This window comes from Raphanus sativus, chromosome 4 (assembly GCF_000801105.2).
Source record: "Raphanus sativus cultivar WK10039 chromosome 4, ASM80110v3, whole genome shotgun sequence".
NCBI lineage: Eukaryota > Viridiplantae > Streptophyta > Magnoliopsida > Brassicales > Brassicaceae > Raphanus > Raphanus sativus.
The window spans coordinates 41,209,487-41,234,625 of record NC_079514.1 but is presented as its reverse complement, the minus strand read 5'-3'; the positions used below and the strand labels follow the sequence as shown (position 1 = coordinate 41,234,625).

At 35.2% G+C, this 25,139-nt stretch overlaps 3 protein-coding genes and 1 long non-coding RNA gene across 4 annotated transcripts; all 4 read left to right on the top strand.

Moving 5' to 3' along the window:
- The first annotated feature begins 3,250 nt into the window (after positions 1 to 3,250).
- On the top strand, positions 3,251 to 4,424 carry LOC130510607 (uncharacterized). Its single transcript, XR_008944294.1, has 2 exons — positions 3,251 to 3,998; positions 4,077 to 4,424. It is a non-coding gene; the product is annotated as an uncharacterized LOC130510607 (long non-coding RNA).
- Positions 4,425 to 5,808: 1,384 nt separating this feature from the next.
- LOC108836137 (laccase-5) lies at positions 5,809 to 8,389 on the top strand. Its single transcript, XM_018609338.2, has 6 exons — positions 5,809 to 5,974; positions 6,062 to 6,213; positions 6,294 to 6,538; positions 6,631 to 6,759; positions 6,995 to 7,945; positions 8,056 to 8,389. Exons 1-6 carry the CDS (start codon positions 5,873 to 5,875, stop codon positions 8,184 to 8,186), a joined length of 1,710 nt encoding a protein of 569 aa, XP_018464840.2. The 5' UTR covers positions 5,809 to 5,872; the 3' UTR covers positions 8,187 to 8,389.
- A 1,079-nt stretch (positions 8,390 to 9,468) lies between these two features.
- On the top strand, positions 9,469 to 17,032 carry LOC108852554 (dehydration-responsive element-binding protein 2C). Its single transcript, XM_018626057.2, has 2 exons — positions 9,469 to 9,962; positions 15,787 to 17,032. Exons 1-2 carry the CDS (start codon positions 9,940 to 9,942, stop codon positions 16,652 to 16,654), a joined length of 891 nt encoding a protein of 296 aa, XP_018481559.2. The 5' UTR covers positions 9,469 to 9,939; the 3' UTR covers positions 16,655 to 17,032.
- A 5,983-nt stretch (positions 17,033 to 23,015) lies between these two features.
- LOC108849491 (abscisic acid receptor PYL6) lies at positions 23,016 to 24,170 on the top strand. The gene has a single exon (XM_018623045.2). It carries the CDS (start codon positions 23,113 to 23,115, stop codon positions 23,725 to 23,727), a length of 615 nt encoding a protein of 204 aa, XP_018478547.1. The 5' UTR covers positions 23,016 to 23,112; the 3' UTR covers positions 23,728 to 24,170.
- The last annotated feature ends 969 nt before the right edge of the window (positions 24,171 to 25,139 follow it).

Genomic DNA, 25,139 nt, shown 5'->3' with positions numbered 1-25,139 from the left:
TGAACTGTTTTTCTTTTTGGCGTCCAAGTCACTGAGTTGATTCTTCCTTAGATATATCTTATAGGTGATCTGTTTTTCAGTCTTCACTATATGATATATATTACTCGTGGAATGAGTATGTTTTGAAATCTTTTTTTTTGTAAAAGAATATTATCCCACTTTTTTTTTTTTTTTGAAAAAGAATATTATCCCACTTGTAACGAGAAGTTGGATCATTCGACCAAAAAATGTGAACATAGTTAGGGTTCGTGCTTCGTACCCACTTTTGACTAATGAAGTTGAGATTTAAAGGAAACCAAATATCTTTAAACAAGAAAAAAGGAAACCAGATATCAAATCAGCTTTCTTGCTATTAGTTTAATTAATCAAAAGCCATATTTTTTTTTGTTGGAAATCAAAAGCCATATTCAGTGTTCATGATATCATCAATTACATTTCAAAGAACATACGATCTTCAAGCTCTTCTGAGAAGTTAGAACCATAGTTAAATGAATTATGTATTTTCTTTTGTTAGCTTCCCAAATAATAGTTGGAAAAGGTAAGATATTTTGTATACTTATAAAAACATTTTTTTAAAAATGGTATAAACACCAAATCAAGACAAATAAAGCCGGTTGACATGAAACTTAATTACAATGCAAGTGCAGTTTCACTTTGTTAACAACATGTGATGTCGTTTTCAAAGATCTAGCACATAGAGGTTAAAGATACTAAAGAAGAGGATACTAACTAACTCCACCAAATACAATTACTAATTTATTGTTCACCAATCAATGTCAATATTTTCCTCGTGTTACTTTCTTCCTTCTTACCAACATGTGATGTCCTTCTTTCTTCATATGATGTTTACTTTTTTTCTATTTGTTACCTTTCGGATTGTTATTGTCAAAGATATTTACGTAACCATACACTGTTTTGAGTTTGACTGTTCAAAATCAAGTAGTATTTAATTCTTTTAAGATAAAGTTATCACAAAATGCAAATTTCTTGAAACATTTTGAACTGGACTTTTCTTGGAACAATGTAATAAGATAGATATGTTTAGGTAAAATCTATACTCATTGTGCATGTAATATAATACCATGCGTGGTTTGCATAAACCAAAGAGAAACATCGAAATAATTAAAGAATAATTTCAACACAACATGATTAAATTACTGGAGCTATACCATTACTAAAGATCGCTACGTATATAATATTTTTTTTCTTTTTATATATACATATATATTGCAGAATGCTGTTTGATAAAAAAAACAAAATATTGTGTTGTCTTTTACATATAAATGTAAACAAAAACACTTTGGTTTTAACAAAATAATATTTTCTGATAAGATCTCAAGTATGCTCTCATGAATCCATTCAAAAGTATTCATGAAAAACAATATATTCTGATAAAATCTCCAGTATGCTCTAATAAATGATGAGTCCATTCAAAAGAATTCATACAAAAATTGCTTTAGATGATACATTATTAAATATATATACTAAAAATTTAGAGTCGCTTTTGTTAAAAATAAAAGGAAACAACATAACATATAGGTGTAGAGCTAGCTAGAATCGGTTAAGAAAAGGTATTGTTGATAAGACAGGAATTTAGGGGTCGAAACAAGTGGCTTAATAGCAGTTAGACAAATCATTTTGTTTACCTCAAAGCATTTTTACTTTTTCAACATTAACAAACAATAATCATTTTTACTTAAGCTTGAAGACAATTTTTTATTGTTTTCAATTTATAACCAATTTTTATTTTTTATTGTAACGATAATAGTATAAAACTTTTAACGCAATTATGTTACGGTTGAATTATAACTCATTCTAATTTCTTAATATATATATAATTGTTTTATGTATCATGATATAAATGGTATACTACATCCAAAGTCAATAGAAAAAAATGTTTATAGAAATTATGGTATATTACATCTAAAGTGACTATACTTCCTCATAGCTTGGATGTGTTTTCAAAAAAAAAAAATATAAGATCTCTGAAATTTTTTTTTTTTTTTTTGATAATTCTGGGGTTTCCCACTTCGTGGGTCATTCCTCATGGTCCAGTCAGGCAGCGGTCTACTTCATCCGGGAAGGTATTACCTGGGCTGAGGACAAGACCCAATACCCAATACCGCCAGTGATACGGAAGAGTAGTTCCCCCAGCCTAGCATCGAATCCGGAAGCATGACAATTGGCTCTCAAGATCCTTACCAAGTGGGCTATCTCACCCGGTCCTGAAATATTTTTGAATGTGTTTCTAACCTCTTTGTTACTAAAACTAACTTGCAATAGACAAAGTAAATCAAACGAGCATATTAAAGAACATGATTCTTATTTTCTTTACTATAATTTGATGCAATCTAGCTGTGACCCAGCCCAACTTTTTATCTTCCGTGAGTTAGTGAAATTCTGAACCCCTTGTTTCAGATTTTGATTTTGAATAAACAACTTCTCAACAAACATAACCTTAAACTCTATTTTTAACCTATCTACTCTATTTAATTAGATCAAAAGAATGTAAAGACTTCTATAACAAAAATTTGAAATGATAAAAAGGAGTAAGAAATACAGTATGTCTTGGAAACAGCCACATTCGTCTTTGTTTAGGTATTACACTAGTAGAAAAAATGTATATAGACACGAAATGGTCACAGAAAATCGTGACTATTTTTGCATTAGTCATGAAATTATCACGAAATGGAAAACGTGACTAAAAAAGTCACAAAATGGTCACGAAATGAAAAAACGTGACTAAAAAGTCACGGAATAGTCACATTTGAAAGCGTGACTGTAAATAGACACAATTTTGTCATGAATATTTCGTGACTATATGATACCCTAAACCCTAAATAAAATTTTAAACCACAAAATTTTAACACAATCCTAAAAACACAAGTTTTTCATATTTTAATCTCAGATCTTTAAAACTAAACTCATAATCTATTCTTTTTCAAAATCTAAACTCAAATCTTAAATCTAAAGTCCAAATACTATATATACCTAATTATAAACTCAAATGCTATATATATATACACTCCAAGCCCTAGGTTAACATACTTAAGCCTTAATTTTCAAAATATTTTTTCAGTTATTATTATATACTTAAAATTAATTTCTAATGTTTATAAAAAATCTAAATTTTCAGATCTTAATCCAAAACATTAAACATATAACCTATAAACTCTTTTCTCTTCCATACCCTAAAGTATAAATTAAAACTAACTTCTAAACTTCAAACTAACTTTAATTATAAAATATAATAATTAATATATACACATATTCAACCTTAAATTGTTTTTTCCTTTAAATTTAAGTTATAAATCTATTTTTCAAATCTTTGACTTCAAATCTAACTTAAACCCTATCCCTATTTCATAAACCTTTAATTCCATTTACTAGTATATCCAAAACATCAGTCACAAAATTTTAATTTTAAAATTCTAAATTTTAATTTCAAATTAAAATTTCAAATTTTAAATTGTGAAATCTAAATCTTTGAATCTTTTTTTCTCAAACTAATTTTTGTATAAGAAAGTTTACCACAAATATTTTGTATTAAAACAGAAAAAAAAAACAGAATAAGAAAATAATTACAAAAGTGTGATTGGTCAAAAAGTGACCACTAAGATGCAAGTGCGAGGATCACACTTCCTTTTAACCACAGCCATCGATTTAACAAAATCTAATGGCCAAGAATGCACAAAGTGAAAAGTGTGTTTCTTCCTCTGTCTCCTCCTACCTTTCTTTCGTATCCTCTGTCTATGTATCTCATCTTCTTTTTTTTTTGTAACTTAGGCTTTCAGTTGTATCTCATCTTCTTCTTCACCTTTAATCAAAATCACTCCATATACGAAATCTGTCTCAACCACCATCACCTTAACTTTCGCCTCTGCCACCATCATCTTCATCTTCATCTCAACGTTCACTACCTCCGCCAACGAAGCCGTCTCTACCACCATCACCATAACCTCCGCCGCTGTCACCATCATCTTCATCTCCATCTCCTCGTTCTCTACCTCCGCTAACGAACTTTGTTTAAACCCTTCTTTTTACCTATCCTCTTATTAAAGTTTCTTCTTTTCCAGATGCAAGTTCACGAAGAAGATGAAGACATATTGTGAAGGAAGAGGCAGAAGATGATAACGGAAAGGAAGTAAAAGAAATTTGATGGCGAAGGACGCTTGCCGAGCAGATCGAACAGTGGCTCCAGCACCAGATCTAGTCCTCGCTTCAGCCATAGCACCTAGAGCAGGTGGAGGTGTAGAGGATGATGGAGGTGTCGGTGGAGAAGCTGGTGGCGGAAGCAGTGGTGGAGCCGGAACGGTTGGTCGGAGCCGGTGGAAGCCGATAATCTATATATTTTTGTATTTATGTATGTATGTGCTTGTAAATATATGTAATTTACAGTATATATAAATTTAGTTTTTTCTAAATATTTTGTAATTTAATTAATATTTTTTTTTTACTTTTTTTTTGGTAATAGTTACGTTTTAGACACGAGATATCGTGACTAAATTAGCCATGTTTGCTTTGTGTTGTTTTCGTGACCATTTTAGTCATGCTTTTAATCGTGTCGCCATCGTGTCTATATTGGTCACAATTTGTCACGGTTAATTTTGGTCACGATCGTATACACACGTCTTTTTTTCGTGACTAACCGTGACTATGTTGCCCTATAGTCACGAAAAACCAACCATAGTCACTAAAATTTTCGTGTCTATTTCACACTTTTCTACTAGTGTTATATTGTTGGATGTAGGTAAAATTTCTACGTACTTCCAAATTCTATTTATACGCGTCTTCCTTCTTTATTTTGTATTAGAAATTTATAATCAGTATTTTATAAGATTATTTCAAACCGAGCTATGGTATAAAAATCAGGACCAAAAATCAAAATTACTTGAAAAAAAAATTTAATTTGCAGCAATGTTATCGAAAAGCAAAATGTTTTAGCTCATGCAGGTTAATTGCGTGAGCCTGATAAGTTTTGATCTTTAGATAGATAAAGTTCACAACATTGCATACTTGGATTTTGTTGGCAACCTATTGTACACATCTTCCAAATATAGCGATCCATTTAATAGGCTCCAAAACAAAATTCTTGTAATATAATGGGTTTATACTATGTTTATAGCAATTATGGTATATTATTTGACCGGATGAGATAGCCCACTTGGTAAGGGCCTTGGGGGCCAATTGTCATGCCCCCGGGTTCGACGCCAGGCGGGGGAAACTATTCTTCTGTGTCACTAGCGGTACTGGGTGTTGGGCCTTGTCCTCAGCCCAGGTAATGCCCTCCCGGGTGAAGTGGACCGCTGCCTGACCGGGCCCTGGAGAATGACCCACGAAGTGGGGAACCCCAGGATTATCAAAAAAAAAAAAAAAAAAAAAAAAGCCCAGGTAATGCCCTCCCGGGTGAAGTGGACCGCTGCCTGACCGGGCCCTGGGGAATGACCCACGAAGTGGGGAACCCCAGGATTATCAAAAAAAAAAAAAAAAAAAAAAAAAAAAAAAAAAAATTATGGTATATTACATCCAAAGTCAACAGAAAAAACGTGTTAAGCAAGAATTCAAGAGACGTAATCACCTTTCCAATTTTTTGTTAACTCGGTCATTTTTTCCCCCAGGGCCCAGTGGGTGCAACTACTCTTCTACTGTTGAACCAAGTTTTGGCCTTCGATTAAATCAAAACCTAATCCTCCAACCGCATAACAGCATTTTTAAAACATAAATTCAATTAATCTACAAAAAAATACAATAAACTTCCAACAAGTTTAACAATGTATTGTATTTGTCTCCCTATATAAACTCCATTATGATTCCCATCACAACACATTCTCTAAACCACTGGGTGTAATAGAAATTTATAAGAAACTCATCAATGGAGATCATCAAGAGCTTCTTCTGTTTCATCTCTTTAACAATCCTTCTTGTCTTCACTTCCACGGCAGAAGCCAATAGAGCACACCACCACGAGTTCATCGTAGGATCACATTTCAGCTATCCGGACGTTTATAATTATAATGTAAATTAAATGTATGCTTACATATATATTCATGTATATATGCAGATACAAGCAACTAAGGTGAAGAGACTATGTGAAACACACAACAGCGTTACGGTGAACGGAATGTTTCCCGGTCCACAACTTGTAATCAATAACGGTGATACTCTAGTTGTCAAAGTCATTAACCGGGCCCGGTACAACGTCACAATCCACTGGTAAAAACACGATTAAACCAAGCTAACGTACTGTTATAAACGCATCACTGGTTTACTGATACTGAAACGTGTGGATACAGGCACGGTGTGAGACAAATGCGAACCGGTTGGGCAGACGGACCAGAATTTGTGACTCAATGTCCAATCAGACCGGGATCAAGCTACACGTACCGGTTTACAATTCAAGGACAAGAAGGTACACTTTGGTGGCATGCTCATAGTTCGTGGCTTAGAGCCACTGTCTACGGTTCACTTCTTATCCTTCCTCCGGCTGGTTCGTCATACCCATTCCAAAACCCTCACCGCAACGTCCCACTCCTTCTTGGTAAAATTTAAATCATAATCATGCATGCTTAATCAATTAAATACAATATATAAAAAAGAAATTTTTTTTTTTTTTGTAAATATTTTTTGAAGGTGAATGGTGGGACGGTAATCCCGTAGATGTGTTGAGAGAAGCTACACGAACCGGAGCTGCTCCAAATATCTCCGACGCTTACACCATCAATGGTCAACCTGGTGATCTCTATAAATGCTCTTCCAAAGGTCTTTGCTCCAAATTAATTTTAATTATCTATATGATTTTTTTTTTGTAATACATAGTTATCTATATGATTAGAGTAAAGAAAAATGGTATAAATTCACACGTCATATTTTTCCCAACTGTCATAACTGAATTTTGTATATTTTATGCAAATATATATTGTCAAGGAAAAATACAAAAGCATCAGCCCAAACAATTACATATTAACTTTTATTTTATAATGTTTTTCTTATGCAGATACGACAATAGTACCCATAAATGTTGGTGAGACCATACTACTACGTGTAATAAACGCCGCACTGAACCAACCGCTATTTTTCACGGTGGCTAACCACAAGTTCACCGTAGTCGGAGCTGACGCCTCTTATCTAAAACCCTTCACCACCAATGCCATTGTTCTCGGCCCTGGCCAAACCACCGACGTCCTTATAACAGGTGACCAACCACCAAACCGCTATTACATGGCCGCAAGAGCTTACCAAAGCGCTCAAAACGCACCGTTTGGTAACACAACCACAACCGCAATCCTCCAATACAAAGCCGCACCTTGCTGCAGCGGCGCCAAACCGATCATGCCTCTACTTCCTGCCTACAACGACACAAACACAGTCACTCGCTTCAGCCAAAGCTTCCGGTCGCTAAAACGAGCTGAAGTTCCGACAGAACTCGATGAGAATCTCTTTATAACCATTGGACTTGGTCTCAACAATTGTCCTAAGAATTTTAGGTCAAGAAGATGTCAAGGTCCTAACGGCACACGCTTCACTTCATCTATGAACAATGTCTCGTTTGCTCTCCCTAGTAACTACTCTCTCCTTCAAGCTCACCACCATGCTATTCCCGGAGTCTTCACAACCGATTTTCCCGCGAAGCCTCCGGTGAAATTTGATTACACAGGTAGCAACATAAGTCGATCTTTATACCAACCTGTGAGAGGGACTAAGCTATACAAGCTCAAGTATGGATCAAGGGTTCAGATTGTTCTTCAAGACACCGGTATAGTAACTCCTGAGAACCATCCCATTCATTTACACGGCTATGATTTCTACATTGTTGCTGAGGGTTTTGGTAACTTCAACCCCAAGAAAGATACCGCCAAATTCAATCTTGAAGACCCGCCTCTTAGAAACACTGTTGGTGTACCTGTTAATGGTTGGGCCGTCATCAGATTCGTGGCAGATAACCCTGGTAAACAGACACTAAATTTACAAAAAAAAATAGTTTAAATTATACTATTAAGAGTAATTTAGTAACATGATTACTGAAACTAATTGTGTATATGCGAATGGTTGAAACAGGAGTTTGGATAATGCATTGTCATCTAGATGCACATATATCTTGGGGACTGGCCATGGCTTTCTTGGTTGAGAATGGGAAAGGACTATTAGAGACAATGGAGGAGCCTCCGGCTGATTTGCCCGTGTGTTAGGAGCTCAAGCTTCCCTTTGTAACATAAACACACATAATAGTTTTCATGTCACATTCAATTGCTTTTCCTTTTTTTTTTGGTTATAGATACACTTGGCATACTCCTGAGTAGCTTTGTTTTTCTTGATTATTGATGTATTCTTTGAGATTATAGTGTACCAAATCAGTGCTAAGAGTATCATCACGAAAGTTGATTTTCCGTTTTTTTTTTGTCTTTTTGGTTAACTGAATCATTTACTCCATCTTTAGAAAAATTATGTTTTACCAAGGAATGAATTTATTGTGTGAAATGGTTGTTGAGCTAAAATTTTATTTGTTGATCCATACATAAGTCTGGATCGTAGAGTTATCACAAAAGACTTGTTGGCGTGATAGAGGCTGAGTCAAATCGAAGGTTCAACCACATGATGAATATTATGTTCTAAAAAAACAATCCCTAGTTCGTTTTTGTTTCGTTATGGTGTTTTTGATTGAGTATCATCGCATTGATTCACTGGTTAACATTACTATTCTTCTTAACATTGTATATTTCAACGTGAGATGAGTATAGATTCAGTTTCTTCTTTGAACTAATTGAATCAACTATCTCGTATCTCAATTACAAACCGGAAATTAATTTTGGACAAGATAAGTGAAAAGAAAATGGAACCAAGAAAAAGTGGCGTGGAGCTCCTAGTTGTTAGTTGAGCAGCACAAAGTGATTTCCGACGCGGATGAATCATGATTTCGACATCACCAGAAGAAACAAAAGTTGTCATGACTTTGTTAATTTTTGAGTAATCAGTGGGAAAAGATAACACTCTAACAAATATAATCATTCTTACACATGTTGCCATCATTTATTTATCGGAATATTGAAGTAGCTAGGAAATTACTCATTTTACACAAACAAACACAAAAAGGAAACTCCGTACGTATAATATTTTGGAGAAAAAAAAACTCCAATTGTCACTTTTATTAAGACAAAAGCTGCTTAACGAATAAATTGAGATAAATGCAAAAAATACTAATTAAACATTTTTTTTTTCGTTGACAAAAAAAAACATTTTTTTTCATTCAGGAATGTTAAGCACATAAAATTACGGGCAACCGGAATGTATGCGCACTACGCAACCAAGCTGCAGAACCATTGTGTTTTTTTTTGTATACTTTTCATCAGAATATATCTGTCAACTTTTTTGAAACACTTGTCTAAACTTATAGCGTTTTAATATAAGTACTCAACAGATTAATTAACTTGAAACACTTGTCCACATAGTTGTCAGCCAAAAGAAACAATAATCCATACTTGTAAAACACTAATCCATACTTGGACATCGAAACTATGGGCTTAATCCCATGCAATAGCTCCCTGATTTTACAAAAACATCGACCTGATTTTTTAATTAGTCAAAGCATAATATACTTATCCAAAGAGTGGCAAAAACGTAGCTACACAGAAGCTCCAAGGGTAAAACAGCCCACACAAAAACATGACTTAGGCCCAAAGCAAAAAAGAAAGGGCTGGATCCAGCCGGAATCAGAATCGGGAAAGTTCGAGCGACACGTCAGCACCAAAATATCTGAAATATCAGAAAACAATATTAAATAAATAGAACGCTTCCCCATATGTATACCAGAAAAAGTAATCGTCTTCTTTGCTACGACGACGACAAGAGGAATCTTACTACTAGTTACTATTCTTCGGATTGCTTCCGGCGCAAGTTTTAATCCAAACCCCTTCTCGTCTTCTCTTTCTTCGGTTCGAGTTATACATGCCGTCGAAGATTGTTGTCAGGTTTGTTTTTAATTTGCTATTGTGTCTTTTTTTTTGTGTGTGTAGTGTAGTGTCGCCATGTTTGTCTAGTAGGTGGTGTGGGTATATGGGCCCAATCTCATCTTCCAGCCCAAATGTCATAACCTGCAAAATAAAGGAAAGACGTTAGTTTTCCTTTTCACGTTATCATGTCGGTTAAACTAAATTGTTAAGTCAATTTGAAATAGGAAAGTCTGAGGACTATAAATAGGGATGTAGTCATAGCTTTTAGAATCATCCGAATACAAAGAGAACACTAGAGATAGAGAGATCAAGTTAGGCTTTGCTATTTGCATAAGAGTTGTCTTGTGATCTATATTGTGTTCTAAAGAAAACCTTTGAAGTTAATAAAACTAAGAGAAGTGTTTGTTTATACGATTGATCTTTAAGTCTTTTAAAGCACAAGTTGGATTAAAAACTCAACAAGTGGTATCAGAGCAATCCAGGTTTGATTGCGGGTGCTTTAAAAGATGACTAAGACAAGGATCGAGGTGGACCGGTTCGAAGGAACAGGAGACTTCTTGCTGTGGAAAGTTCGTATGATGGCTCACTTTGGGGTTCTAGGGCTAAAAGACATCCTAACTGATGAGACACTTTTGATGGATCCTCCAAGTACCAAGGAGGAATCAGAAGGGGAGACGAAGAACGCAGAAGAAGAAACGACGGGTTCAAAGAAGGACATTGGAAAAGGGAATGTCCAGAGAGAAAAACACAAAGAGCCGCTAATGTAGCTGCAGAGCCTAAGCAGCCACTTGTACTAACAGTTAGTACACACGACAGCAGCTCGGAATGGGTTATGGACTCTGGTTGTTCTTTCCATATAACTCCAAACAAAGATGTTCTGTTTGACCTAGAAGAATTCGAAGGAGGCAGAGTTCTGATGGCAAACAACACTCACTGCGACGTCAAAGGAATTGGCAAGATAAGGATCGTGAGACCTGACGGTTCTATTGTGATACTTACTGATGTAAGATATATGCCAACCATGAGCAGAAATCTTATTTCGTATGGAATGCTTGAGCGAGCAGGATGCAAATACGAAGGGAAAGATTTCATGATTCGTTTCTACAAAGATGGAAAAGAGATAATATCTGGAAAGTACAATGAAGGCCTGTATTATCTACAAGGAACGGTTCCAAAAGGAGAAGCGAATGTGACGCGAGCTGAGGTGGACATGACGAAGATTTGGCACGCACGGCTAGGGCACATGAGTTTAAAGAACTTAAACGTGCTTGTGAAGGAAGGATATTTATCAAACAAAGAGGTAGATAAATTGGAGTTTTGTGAGACTTGTGTCCTGGGAAAGTCTCATAAACAAAGCTTCCCTGCGGCCAAGCATACTTCGAAAGAGGTTTTGGAGTATATACACTCGGATCTATGGGGTGCACCGTCTACTCCAGAAAGCCTAGCAGGGTGCAAGTATTTTATAAGCTTCATAGATGATTATTCTCGGAAAGTTTGGATTTATTTTCTAAAATCCAAAGATGAGGCGTTCAGCAAGTTTGAAGAGTGGAAAGTAGCTGTGGAGACTCAGATCGGGAAGAAGATTAAGTGTCTTAGAACAGATAACGGGTTAGAGTTTTGCAATAAACAGTTCGACAAGCTCTGCAAAGACTCAGGCATCAAAAGACACACGACTTGTCCGTATACGCCACAACAGAACGGCGTATCGGAAAGGATGAACCGGACAATCATGGAGAAGGTAAGATGTATGCTTTCAGAAGCAGGTTTGGGTCAAGACTTCTGGGCAGAAGCTGCATCAACGGCTGTCTACATTATAAACCGATCACCGAGCTCAGCCATTGACTACCGGCTTCCTGAAGAGATGTGGACAGGAAAGAGACCCGAGTTAAACCATCTTAGGCGATTTGGTTGCTCTGCATATGTCCACACGATTCAAGAGAAAACAAGTCCAAGAGCTTTAAAAGGCATTTTCATGGGATACCCGTTTGGAGTTAAAGGATACCGCGTTTGGTTACCCGAGGAAAGCAAATGCGTTACAAGTAGGAATGTGGTGTTTAATGAAGAAGAGCTGCCTAAACACACAGAAACTAAAGATAAGCCGAAAGAAAGAAAGAAAAGTACTATGAAAGTTACTTTCAAAGATCCTCTAATCGAAGGGCCTAGTACAGTCGATGTAGAGGGGTCACCTGTTCAAGGTGGAGTTTCTGAAGCTGAAGAATCAGAAAATTCAGAAGAAACAAGTTCTGAAGAGGAAAAAGAAAACTCAGAAGGAGAACCGGATCTCGAAGGGTATATGCTTGCACGGGACAGAGTACGAAGACAGATCCGACCTCCTTCAAGGTTCGAAGATACTGATTTTGCGGCTTATGCTTTAGCTGCATCTGAAGAGATTGAAATCGACGAGCCTAAGTCGTTTAAAGAAGCTATGATGAGCAAGAAAAGCAAGTTTTGGAAGAATGCTGCTAGTGATGAAATGGAATCTCATCAAAAGGCTGGCACTTGGATACTAATTGAAAAACCCGAGAATGCAAAAGTTTTAGGCAGCAAATGGATCTTCAAGTTAAAGCCTGGGATACCTGGAGTCGAAGATCCAAGGTATAAAGGAAGAGTAGTTGCTCAGGGATATTCCCAAAAGGAAGGAATCGACTACAATGAAGTGTTTTCACCTGTTGTGAAACATGTGTCGATAAGATTGATGTTATCTCTCGTGGTAAACAGGGATTATGAGCTTGAGCAGATGGACGTTAAAACAGCTTTTCTTCATGGAGATTTGGAAGAAAGAATCTTAATGAATCAACCAGAAGGATTCATAAAGAAAGGAGATGAAAATAAAGTCTGTTTACTAAAGAAGTCACTATATGGTTTGAAACAATCACCAAGGCAATGGAATCGAAAGTTTGATTGTTTCATGAAGAGCCAACGGTTTGTGAGAAGCAGAGAAGACCCATGTGTTTACATTAGAAACGTGAACACAGAGCAGGCCGTGTACTTACTTCTGTACGTCGACGATATGCTTATAGCTTCGGGAGATAAACAAGAAATCAGGGATGTGAAAGAGAGCTTAAGCAAAGAGTTTGAGATGAAAGATTTAGGCAAAGCTTCAAGAATACTAGGAATGGACATTACTAGAGACCGAGAGAAGGGAATCTTAACGTTGTCTCAAGAGAACTATTTGGAAAAGGTTCTAAATAGGTTCGGTATGTCTGAAGCAAAAGCTGTAAATACTCCTACCACATCTCAGTTCAAACTAAAGAGTCTTACTAAAGACGAGATTGAAGAAGAAAGAAGGTACATGGAAGACATACCGTATGCAAGCGCGGTAGGAAGTCTTATGTACGCAATGGTCGGATCGAGACCTGATTTAGGTTTTGCAGTTGGACTCATAAGCCGCTTTATGTCTGAACCTGGAAGAGAACATTGGTTAGCCGTAAAGTGGGTTTTGAGATATTTAAAAGGTTCTACAAGAAGATGTCTAACATTCACTAAGCATTCAAAGTTTAGCATTGAAGGTTTTTGTGACTCTGATTACGCTACTGATCGTGACAGAAGAAGGTCTGTAACTGGATACGTGTTTCAAGTATGGGGAAATACGGTTAGCTGGAAATCAAGTTTACAAGAAGTGGTAGCTCTTTCGACAACTGAAGCAGAGTACATGGCTCTTACCGCAGCCGCGAAAGAAGCTATATGGTTGAGAAAACTATGTGTAGAGTTGGGTTTTGAACAAGAAAGTGTTAAGATACACTGCGATTCTCAAAGCGCTATAGCCCTAGCAAAGAATCATGTTCATCACGAAAGAACTAAACACATAGACAACAAGTATCACTTCATCAGAGACGTTGTAGAAGAAGGCAAGGTTCACCTATCTAAGATTCATACTAGCAAGAATCCAGCAGATTTTCTAACTAAAGCCTTACCCGGGCCTAAGTTCGATCTCTGTTGTGATCTCTTAAACATCGCCTAAAAAGACAGGAGCGCCACAGGTAACATCATTGTTGTAACCTCGCCACAGAAGAAATAATGAGTTAAAGTACTCCGGTTATTTCTTAAACAACAATGAAGGAACTTTAGAGTTCAAAGGAAACGTTACCTGTGGGGAAGGAGAGGCGAGGCGGAGAAATCTTAGCTCAAGGTGGAGAAGCTAGAAGAGATAAACAAACAAAAGTGTAAGTAACGGATGATGAAACTCAATGAAGAAGCATTGATATAAGAAGATGACTACCAGGGAGAAAACGTCTTAAACAGCGATGGAGGCTGAAGGGAGACGAGTATCTCGGCTGAAAAAAGAAGCAATATATTGTTCATTAGACACAGTCTTAAACAGCTACCGTAAAGACAGTTACTTTATCAAGAGATGAAGGGAGACAAGTGTATGAGCAAAGGGAGACAAGTGTATGAGCAAAGGGAAAACTTCTAATGATATTAACCGACACAGAGATTAAAACAACCATTTCAAAAGCAAACTCAGAGTGGAGAATCTCACCGGGGCGCTGCAGCAATCCGGCTAGATCGAGCAAATCATTCAACACCTACAACATTCAGAGACAAGGATTCACTAATCATCAAGGAAAAGAAGAACTCGCGAGCTTTTTTTTTTTTTTTTAGATTATGGATCGCTTACCATGGAAGAGGAGTTGGTGAGTAGTTGATTTGATTAAAGGGAGAGAGCTGAGGATTTGGAAGTAAGTTGATCTTGAGAATCAAAGAAAGGTGAGGAAGAGGTGGCGGCGTACGAGCTACATCGGAACTACGGCGAAAGGGGACTCGCCGATAGACTTCATCACCACATCGAGGTTCTAGGGAGACATGGCAAAGACGAGAAGCTTGAGGAGACTCTTGGCGATAGAGAGGTACACCGGAGAAGAAACTTGGCGAAGCTTTCACCGGATCGGATCATCAAATCGCATAGGAAGAAGTTGAAGAACTCAAGTCACCGTGTGTGTGTGTTGACGGACTCATCGAGGAAGAAACGAGAAGAAGAGTTGAAGTGAGTTGGGCCATAAGGTGGAGATTGTGGGTATATGGGCCCAATCTCATCTTCCAGCCCAAATGTCATAACCTGCAAAATAAAGGAAAGACGTTAGTTTTCCTTTTCACGTTATCATGTCGGTTAAACTAAATTGTTAAGTCAATTTGAAATAGGAAAGTCTGAGGACTATAAATAGGGATGTAGTCATAGCTTTTAGAATCATCCGAATACAAAGAGAACACTAGAGATAGAGAGATCAAGTTAGGCTTTGCTATTTGCATAAGAGTTGTCTTGTGATCTATATTGTGTTCTAAAGAAAACCTTTGAAGTTAATAAAACTAAGAGAAGTGTTTGTTTATACGATTGATCTTTAAGTCTTTTAAAGCACAAGTTGGATTAAAAACTCAACAGGTGGGGAAGGAAGCTGGTGTTTTCAGATTAGGGTTGTTCGTGAACGTTAACTTGGTGCTAAAGTTTCGAACTTTCGGCATAGTTTCTCTCTATAGGGTTGAGGTTTGTGGAAATGGGTTTTTTTGTCTGTGGTTAGGAAGCTTGCAAAGGAGAAGACTTTAGCTGAAAAGATCGTAACTTTCTTTTAGTTTCTCTTTGGGTTTCGTAAGAATCCTACTTAGTGATCCTCTGTACTGATATGGAATACTCTGCTTCTGAGTTTTGCTCTGTTCTAGTTTGTGCAAATGGGTCATGTAAAGGAGAAGACTTTAGCTGAAAAGATCGTAACTTTTTTTGTTTCAAAGTTGTTTAGCTTTAAAGACTTTAGCAAATGGATCAGAGTTGTTTCTTGGAAGGTGCTTTTGATTCAAAGCCTAGTCGAGTGTGTGACTAATCTTCGCTTCTATGCCTTTATGATTCTCCCAGGAAAAGGAAACCAAGAGATGGTGGCACCAGTGTAGCTGCGACACTACAGAAATGGAGAGAGTACAATGAGCAGACCGAGGCTGCCTCTTGCAACGACGACGGTGGTCTCAAGCCGATCCGAAAGGCTCCTCCGAAGGGCTCTAGAAAAGGCTGTATGAAAGGCAAGGGAGGGCCTGAGAATTTGATTTGTAACTACAGGGGAGTTAGACAGAGGACTTGGGGGAAATGGGTTGCTGAGATCCGTGAGCCGTGTCGCGGTTCTAGGTTATGGCTCGGTACGTTTCCTAGCTCTTATGAAGCTGCGTTGGCTTATGACGAGGCTGCAAGAGCTTTGTACGGCAAGTCAGCCAGACTCAATCTTCCCGACATCTCTACTTCCGGTGGCTCGGTTACTACATTGTCAAATGAATCTGAAGTTTGTGCAGTTGAGGAAACAAATGTGAGGTCTGGTCTTGTTCAGGTGAAAGAAGAGGATGTTAGCGATGAATATGTTTTCTTGAATAGCTCTCAGTGTATTAAAGAGGATGTGGAAGAGGAAGTGAGTGTACTTGACTCAGCTGATGCTTTTGGAAATGGCAATGAACATGAGCCATGGGACTTTGGTGTGGGCGAGATGTTTGATGTAGATGAGGTGTTGGGTTTTCTAGGAGAGACCAATGTGTCTGGTCAAGAGACAATGCAGGGTCAAGATGATAGGTCTTCAAACTTCACTTGCCAGATGCAGTTTCCAGATGCTAACTTGCTTGGGAGCCTCGACCACAAGGAGACTGCTACTCCTGGAGTTGATTATGGATGTCCAATAGTGCAGCCGATTGAAATGGACAACAGTTGTGTGGATTTAGACAACAGTTCCACTATCTTGACATAAAAGATCTACGGCCCAGTTACTGATGATACTTACTGGTGTTAATGGTCAGAGGCGTGCTAAATCTCTACTTTAGTTCATGTAGGACAAGTTCTATTATGATTCCTTCCTTCTTTTCTGTGAATACATAGGAAGTTTCAGTCTTTGGATACATATGAAAGTTTCAAAGTTTTAGTCTTGGATACATGCAGAGTTTTCGGTAACAAGCTATTAAGTCTTTAATGATATTTGAAATTTGCATATTATTTTGCTTGCTTGCTTCTGTTACTACATTTACTTATCTAGTTTTCATCATAGCCTATTGGCGAATGGATATGGACTAATGTGACAATGTGTAATGAATATATTGACTTTTGAGAGTTGGATTAAAAAAAGGAAAAAGATCTCTCAGATCGATTGTTTGGCTGAATCTAGTTGTTAATTGGATATATCATCGGGAGTGGAGTATATGGTCTGCAGAATTTACTCAGGTTGTCTTATCTGAGATTGCATAAGCAATGAGGTAAGAAAGAAACAAAGTGTGAATATAATATCGGTATTTTCTACAAAAAAGCAAATTGTATATTTGAAAGTATATTTGAAAGTGCAAATGGAAAACTATTTGCATATTATTAAAATGGGTTTAATTGTTTTCTCGTTTTTCTTGCCTAAATCTTGAAGATCTTAAAAGCCTGCTGAAAAAAATAAAGAAAACAAGTTGGCGAACAGTTAATTTGATTATCCAAACAATAGGAGGATATGTGATTTGGCTATTGCTCCTCCACAATTTATCCTTGACAATGTGTGTCTTTCTTCTGCATAAGAATGAGATGCAATTCTTTGGACATTATCTCTTAATTCTTAAACTAATAAATATCATGTATGAATCAAAGTTGAGTTTTTCTTTGCATTTTTTTGTCAACACTATTTGTAATTGTGGAATTAATTGTAACTGGAGAATAGTTATTCATATTATCATTATATTAGCATCTAAGTGGGGAATCGTTATCTTAAAAAATTCAGAAACAAACAAATGGCCAGTTTTATATCAGAACTTGTGTGTTATTCATTACTAGTAGAAAAAAATGCAATAACTTTTTTTGTCAACTTCATAAGTGCAAAAAATTTAAAATTCCAAATAATTAATGTAATAAATAAATTGATACAAAATATATCTTCAACTCGTAGATACAACTGTGGGAAAATAAATGTGAATAATTTACAATCTAATTAATAAAATCGATATTATATTAAAATGTGAAATTATTGAGTAGACTTATATTCTTCTAGCGAACATTGTAAGAAATATAACATATAGCCTTCGGAAACTCATATAATCTATTAAAAACATATAATCTAGTGTTATTAATGTAGAGTATATATGTGTACTTCAGTTTGATATGAACATGAACATGGACTTGAGATTCGATGTTGCAGTTTGCACGGTTTACATTAATGCCGCTAATCTGCTTGATCCAACCAAAATCATCCTCCGTCTGCCAATGATCAAAGAAATATGACTACGTTTTAGTCCTTTTGTTCTTCAAGTGATAATATACATTGATAAAGAGGTTAAAATACATTGAACTTGGGGCAACCTTGAACTTGTAATAGCTTAAAGAGAGAATCTATAATCAGATTTTGTTTTCCCTAAAAGTTCGTAAAGAACTAGTCCATCACTGATCTTTCATCTCCGCGTAGTTTAAATTTATTTCGTTTTTATTAGATTTCTTATCAACTGAATATTTTCTCATCATACTAATACATTGTATATTTCACGAAAATTGTATAAAAATGACTGAAGGCTCCATTCCATAATGATAAGAGCAGAAGAAGCAAGCCTTGAGTTTTAGTTGTCAAAGAAATCAACAATAGTCATTCACACTGTGCTGAATACATATCAGAAGATGTATCTCGTTTCTCTCATTCAACGATGCTTTCAAAATTCCTCTGACACATTAGTTTAAGATTAATGGTAGAACCCATACTTCATCGTCCTTGTTATCTTTCGCTGCTTCGTACCCTTCTTTCAACACACATCATGACACCATCCTCACTCTCGGTCTCAACAAAGAAAAAATGATTTTGTACCATCATTTAGTTTATTTCAGTGAATTGTTTTAGAATAGTTTTTACTTATTACGGCTAGGGTACAAAATTAATTTTCATGGATGTAAATAGAGAACGGCCATATACTTTGTTAGAATCTTCCCAGCATCGACTTGTGATCGGTGACGGATTCTTTATTTTATTTTTTTGCTAGTGTGTTCAGTAATATACTAATATGTTACTTGGTGGTTGAGTATGTTACTCAACCCGAAAGCATAAAGATGAGCAAGCTTGACATCGAGGATTGTGCAAACTGCAAATTAATTGTAAACTTCTCTTCTTATTCTATAAAATGTTAGGTTCAGTTAGTAATGCAAATTGCTCGCTTATTCGTATTAATCTTACAACTAGGACTAGTTGCGAATATGTATAGTTGTATTTGTGTAGTTGTTGGAAACCCCTATGCATTAAGTAACCCTTTATTATTTTCCAAATTGTATTTTGTTATTATGCCGACCACTCAAATTCAAGAGTCCAATATTCATTACACTTGATTGGAATATAAGTTTGTGGAAGGAAACACACCAAAGAAATATAGTCCAATTCAAAAAAATTCCTGACTTTGCGTTGGTTACTTTTAGCAACTACTTGGTTGATTTTCATCTAACTCGTCTAATAATGTTATTACTTTGTTGAAAAGGAATTTGATTAATACTTTCTTAGTACCATCAAAACGATCAAGTTGATTACAAGATGATGAATGATAATTATGTTGGACCCATGACATGCTATTTTCACCAACTTGGAATATTCAAAGTGCTATAGTAATTTTTTTGCCAGGTTAAAATTTATAGGTGCAGTCAGAAGGTTCTACTGAAATCCAAACCCCACCGAGCGAGAAGACATCCAGTGAGCGCACAAAAAATAAGTAGACATTAACCAACTCAGTGTGTACCATCCAAATAATTTAGTTCACTTAGAGATACCCTACATGCGGATCTTGGAGATTGGAGATAAGTTACAAAATGTCTCTGATTATGGTAATACAATGTTTTATATATAATGTTGTGAAAAAATATATATAATGTTGTGGAATTAGCTCCATTGATATGCAGTAGATTATGTTCAATGTTTCGTTTGTGAATTACAGTAGCAAAATAGCATTGGCTATAATTAGAAACTAGATTTTGACCCGCGCTTAAAAAGCGGAGGATTTTTGAATTATAAATAAAGTTTGATACCAATTAATATTTTGAGATTATTGTACACTATTGTGTTCTAAAACCGTATTATATCAAAGAAAATAATTTTGTTTAAAATTATATAGTTTATAAATTAGTTTATTTGAGATTTTGTATATACATTTTATATAATTTTTTCTTAGGTCTTGGTATTTTACCGGACCTGAAAAACCAATCAAAATCCGACTCGAAAATATATGTGTAGTTCATGTTCGAATCTATTATAAGTACCTATTTAATATATTTTAGACCCGTGGGTCTCTGTTTGAGCTCGGTCCTCCCCGAAATCTGATTGGATGCATAAAGTATCTGAAATATTTTGTATATATTTGGTATAGGTATTTCAGACATGTTTTGGTATTACATATAAGTTTCAAGTTTGGATTATTGGCTAAAATTTAAATTTAAAAATATATTTCAGGTCGGTAAAACTTTTGGGTACTTTTTAGTTTCATCGGGTTAGATTAGGATAAATGTTTGGATATTTTGGATATTTTTTGTGTTTCGGGTACATTGAGTTTTTTTATGGGTCCTAAATAGCCTAACCAATCTAGAGCCATAACATATCCAAAATTATATTTATTTTATAAATATTTGAATTATGAACCCGAACCAACTCAGACCTGAAAGAAACCAACATATACAATATGAATATGTTTGCATGTCACGTAACTGCAATAGGAAGTGAACCTGAGAGGTTATAATATCTCATGTCTAACCTGTTTGTTACATAATTACGAAAATTATAATCTTTTATAGTTCTCATGTGAATATTATATATTCTAGATGTCTCACTATTTTCTAATACAATTGTATCGCGATATTAATTTTTTTTGTTTTAGAAATTTTTATTTGTTTTCCGTTTTAAGTGGTCTGTATTTTTTTATATATATTTACAATGCAGATGTATCATGTATTTGTCATAATCTATTTATTAGTAATTCTTTTATTTTTTCCATATTTAAAAGTAAGATATTTTCTCCGGAATTTATTACATGTATTTCAGTTATGGTAACTGAATATATTTGATGAGATATTGATAACAAATCGATTTTTTTTTTGCTAAAAAGCCATAATTGTTTTTTTAATGCTATCCATGTTTCCATGCTATCCTATAGCCAAACACACCAAAATATTTTAAGCCTACTATCCAAGTATCCAAACACACCGAAATTGTACTTCACCTTTAATAAGATAGATGAGTTAGATCTTGTTTCCCCGATTATATTGATTGTTGTTGTTGATCTCTTTTTCTCCATTTTATTCTAGGAGTGCTTGGTTACTAACTAGTTATATTTTGTTTTCCACAATATATTGAATTTTCTTTTTACGAACAATACTTAGGTTCACCCCTGGGGTGAACTTTTTAAATTCACCTCACCTCTATATCCAATCAAATCGCCACGTAGGATTAATGACAAAAAATATTAAATACATTTTTAAAACGCCAAAAAATCTTTTAAATGTCAATTCTAACAAAATTAATATCGAAAACTAAACCCTAAATCCAAACCGTAACCCTAAACCCAAACCGTAACCCTATACCCTAAACCTAAACCCTAAGCCCTAAACCCAAACTCTATACCCTAAAATCAAACGCTAAATTCTAAACCTAAACTGTAAATTCTAAACCCAAGGGTTCGGGTTTAGGGTTTATAACTTGGTTCTAGGGTATAAAGTTTGATTTTAGGGTTTAGAGTTTGAGTTTAGTGACTGGATTTAGGATATAGAATTTTATTTTAGGGTATAGAGTCTAGAGTTTAGGGTATAGGGTTTGGGTTAAGGGTTTAGCATTTGGGTTTAGGGTATATAGTTTGGATTTAGGATTACGGTTTAGATTTAGAGTTTAGTTTGCGATATTAATTTTGTTAAATATGATATTTAAAAGATTTTTTTGCTTTTAAAAAATGTATTTAATATTTTTTGTCATTAATCCTACGTGGCGACTTGATTGGTTAATAGAGGTGAGGTGAATTTAAAAAGTTCACTCTAGAAGTGAAGCTAAGTATTGTTCTCTTTTTACCAAGACAATATATTGAATGTTGTTAAAACAACAATGAAGTATATTTATACAGGGTCTGATAGGTTTTATTCCTTTAATTACTATAATAGGATTTGGTGTCTTGGTTACTAATCAGGTAAATTTGGGTGTTCCTAATGCAAAAAATGTTTGTGTTATAATTCAACTAAATTTCCATCCGGTTTTGAAAAGTGCATAATTAATTTCAAAAAGTAGTTAATTAAAAAAAATTGATTTGATTTTTTGTTTATATTGTATGCCAGTTAGCTTTTTATTTACTAGTGATAAAAACTTAATACTTTTTAAAAAAATATATTTTTTAATTTTAGTATAATACTCACAATTTGTTGGATTTTATAATTAATCATAATACTTATTTAAAAATTCTAATAAAATTGCTGTTGAAAAATGAAAATTTTACTTATTCTATCATTTAAATGTTACTTCTAGAAACTAAAACTAAATGCATACTTATTAACAATATTTTAACAATAATTATGAATTTAATTAGTTTTAAGATAATTAAAAAAAAAGAAATAAGATAGTAAAATAGAAAATACATAAAAGTTAAAAATATTTAGTAGTGGAATAATTTAATGTGTATTTGTGTGTTCTATTTAAATGATCTAATTTGTAAGTAAAGGTCAAACTATAATTAATAAACACTTTGGTGATACTTACAAATTCTGTAGCATGTTGGTTATTTTCCTCGTGAAAAAGTTATTTCTGTATGATATTTTTATTTTAATAAAATAAATTATATCAGACTGTTGTCTTGTTTTTTTTTTTTGGTCAAAGTCTTGTTTTGTAACTACATGTACAAGTAAATAACCAAGTAAAAACAAAACTTAAATAGATAACCGGTTATGCTATCTAGAGCCAGTCAGATATTCATGGGGTACCAGGTCGGTCCTTCTGTGAAAATACACTCCAAACAAATCCCAAGTGGACAGCCGACGAACCCACACAAGTTAAATCCTCTCTCTCTTCTTTCTTGATACATCTACTGTCCACATATACTTGCATTTTAATATTTTTATATAGTTACGTATATGTATATCTAGGATATAAATATCTCATTACACATTTCATAAGACCTCACGAAGCAAACCAATTCTATTTTTTTGTAAGAGAGAGAGAGACATAGCCAGAGAATAACACTTGTTCTTAATATGCCAACATCGCTACAGTTTCAGAGATCCTCCACCGCCGCAGAATCAGCCAACCACCACAACAAACAGCTTCAGAAAATGAGCCTCACGCTGGGCATGGCTGATGTCCCGGAGCACGTGGAGCTTTCTCACACGCACGTGGTGGAGCCATCTCAGTGCTTCTCCGTCGTTGTACAGGACGTGAACGCTCCTGCTTCCACCGTCTGGTCGATCCTCAGCCGCTTCGAACACCCTCAAGCGTATAAACACTTTGTGAGGAGCTGCCACGTGGCTGCCGGAGACGGTCGAGAGGTTGGCTCCGTGAGGGAGGTCCGAGTCGTCTCTGGTCTCCCCGCCGCGTTCAGCTTAGAGAGGCTTGAGATCATGGACGAGGATCGCCGCGTCATGAGCTTCAGCGTCGTGGGTGGGGACCACAGGCTTCAGAACTACAGATCGGTCACGACGGTGCACGAGTCGCCGGACAGCAAGAAGAAGACACGTGTCGTGGAGTCGTACGTTGTTGACGTGCCGTCTGGTAATGATAAGGATGAGACTTGCAGCTTCGCCGACACCATTGTACGTTGCAACTTGCAGTCGTTGGCTAAACTCGCCGAGAACCCGCCTAGAATCTCGTAATTACATTTTCGTTTGAAAACTTTTTAATTTTATATTTATCTTCTAATATATTCTCTATTTCAAAGATTTTATCCGTTTTTAGGCTCTAGATTATTTAATAATCGTCGGGGATTTTTCGAAACTACAAAAAATGAATGGTTTTGGTTTTTCGGAGTTAGGGTTTTAGGGTTTGTTAAGTGTTCGTTTCAACGATACTTTAGTTTACCCTTAAGATCGGTTACTTCTTGAACTTATGTGTAAATACAATCTCGTAGCTTTTAAATAAACAAGACATTGTTTGCATAGGTTTTTATCTCCCTAGTGCTCTTGTTTCCAGTTACTTTAAATATGTATGATCTTTGTTTAATCATGTAACAATATAATGTTCAGTTACTGACTATTGTTTTTATGTTTTCGAGATTATGATCTCTAGTTTGAATCTGATAATTTTTAAGGTACGGCAATTATATGATTAAGATAGTAATATTGGCTTAATTTCTAATATCCATACAAATACATTATGAAGAGATCTGAACATTTGTGGGCAATCAGAAAACCCATGTGCTGCTTCATATGATTTGCTTTTCCCTTTTCTTAAGAGAGAAATTAAAGAAAAACTATACATAATTTTGCACTATTTAAATTGAAGAAACAATAGATTTTTTTTAATTAACAAACAATAGAATTACTTGGTGTTTTTAGTTTAACTAATCTTCAGTTACATTTCAGAGCGGTCAATCCTTGATGGAATAACATCGAGTTACGATCAGCTCGCGGGCTTCTATTGAATTTTATTGCATTCGATTGTATATTTGACAAAAAATTAATTATATAGCTAGACTAAACTTTAAATAAATGGTGACAGATAAAATCTGGCAGGAGGATAATGAGTTTGCAGCATTATTTTTTCCCCTAAGTCGAAACTAAAAACTTGCTAACAACTATCATTTCATGAACAAACTTTCCTATTAATACGTAAATGACTTGTTTTTATCTAGAAAAATAAATTTAAATTAGTCGTACTTTTATCCAAAGTGATAAAATTCCTTGGTCCTTTTTCATTTTTGGGATGTGTGAACCGTTACAATAATTCAAATGTCAAAATTATTACTTTTCAGATTTCCTTGTCCTATATATTATCTCATGAACTAAAATTTAAAATATAACATAAATAACTTTAAACACTCTCCTTATTTAATACAAAGAATCCAATGAACAAGATGAAAAGACTTTCATCCTTTCAAAGTTTTCAAAAGCAAAATGCGTAAGTTACTTTGTAATTAACTAGTAAGATTTCGAGACTTGTGAAACCAAATTCAACATTGAATACATATATAAAAATGTATAGGAACGTACGTAAAATGCAAGTTGGGTGTAATAAAATCCAACTTGTTATAGAAAAAAACAAAGGCATGCAAGTTGCAGGAAAAAAA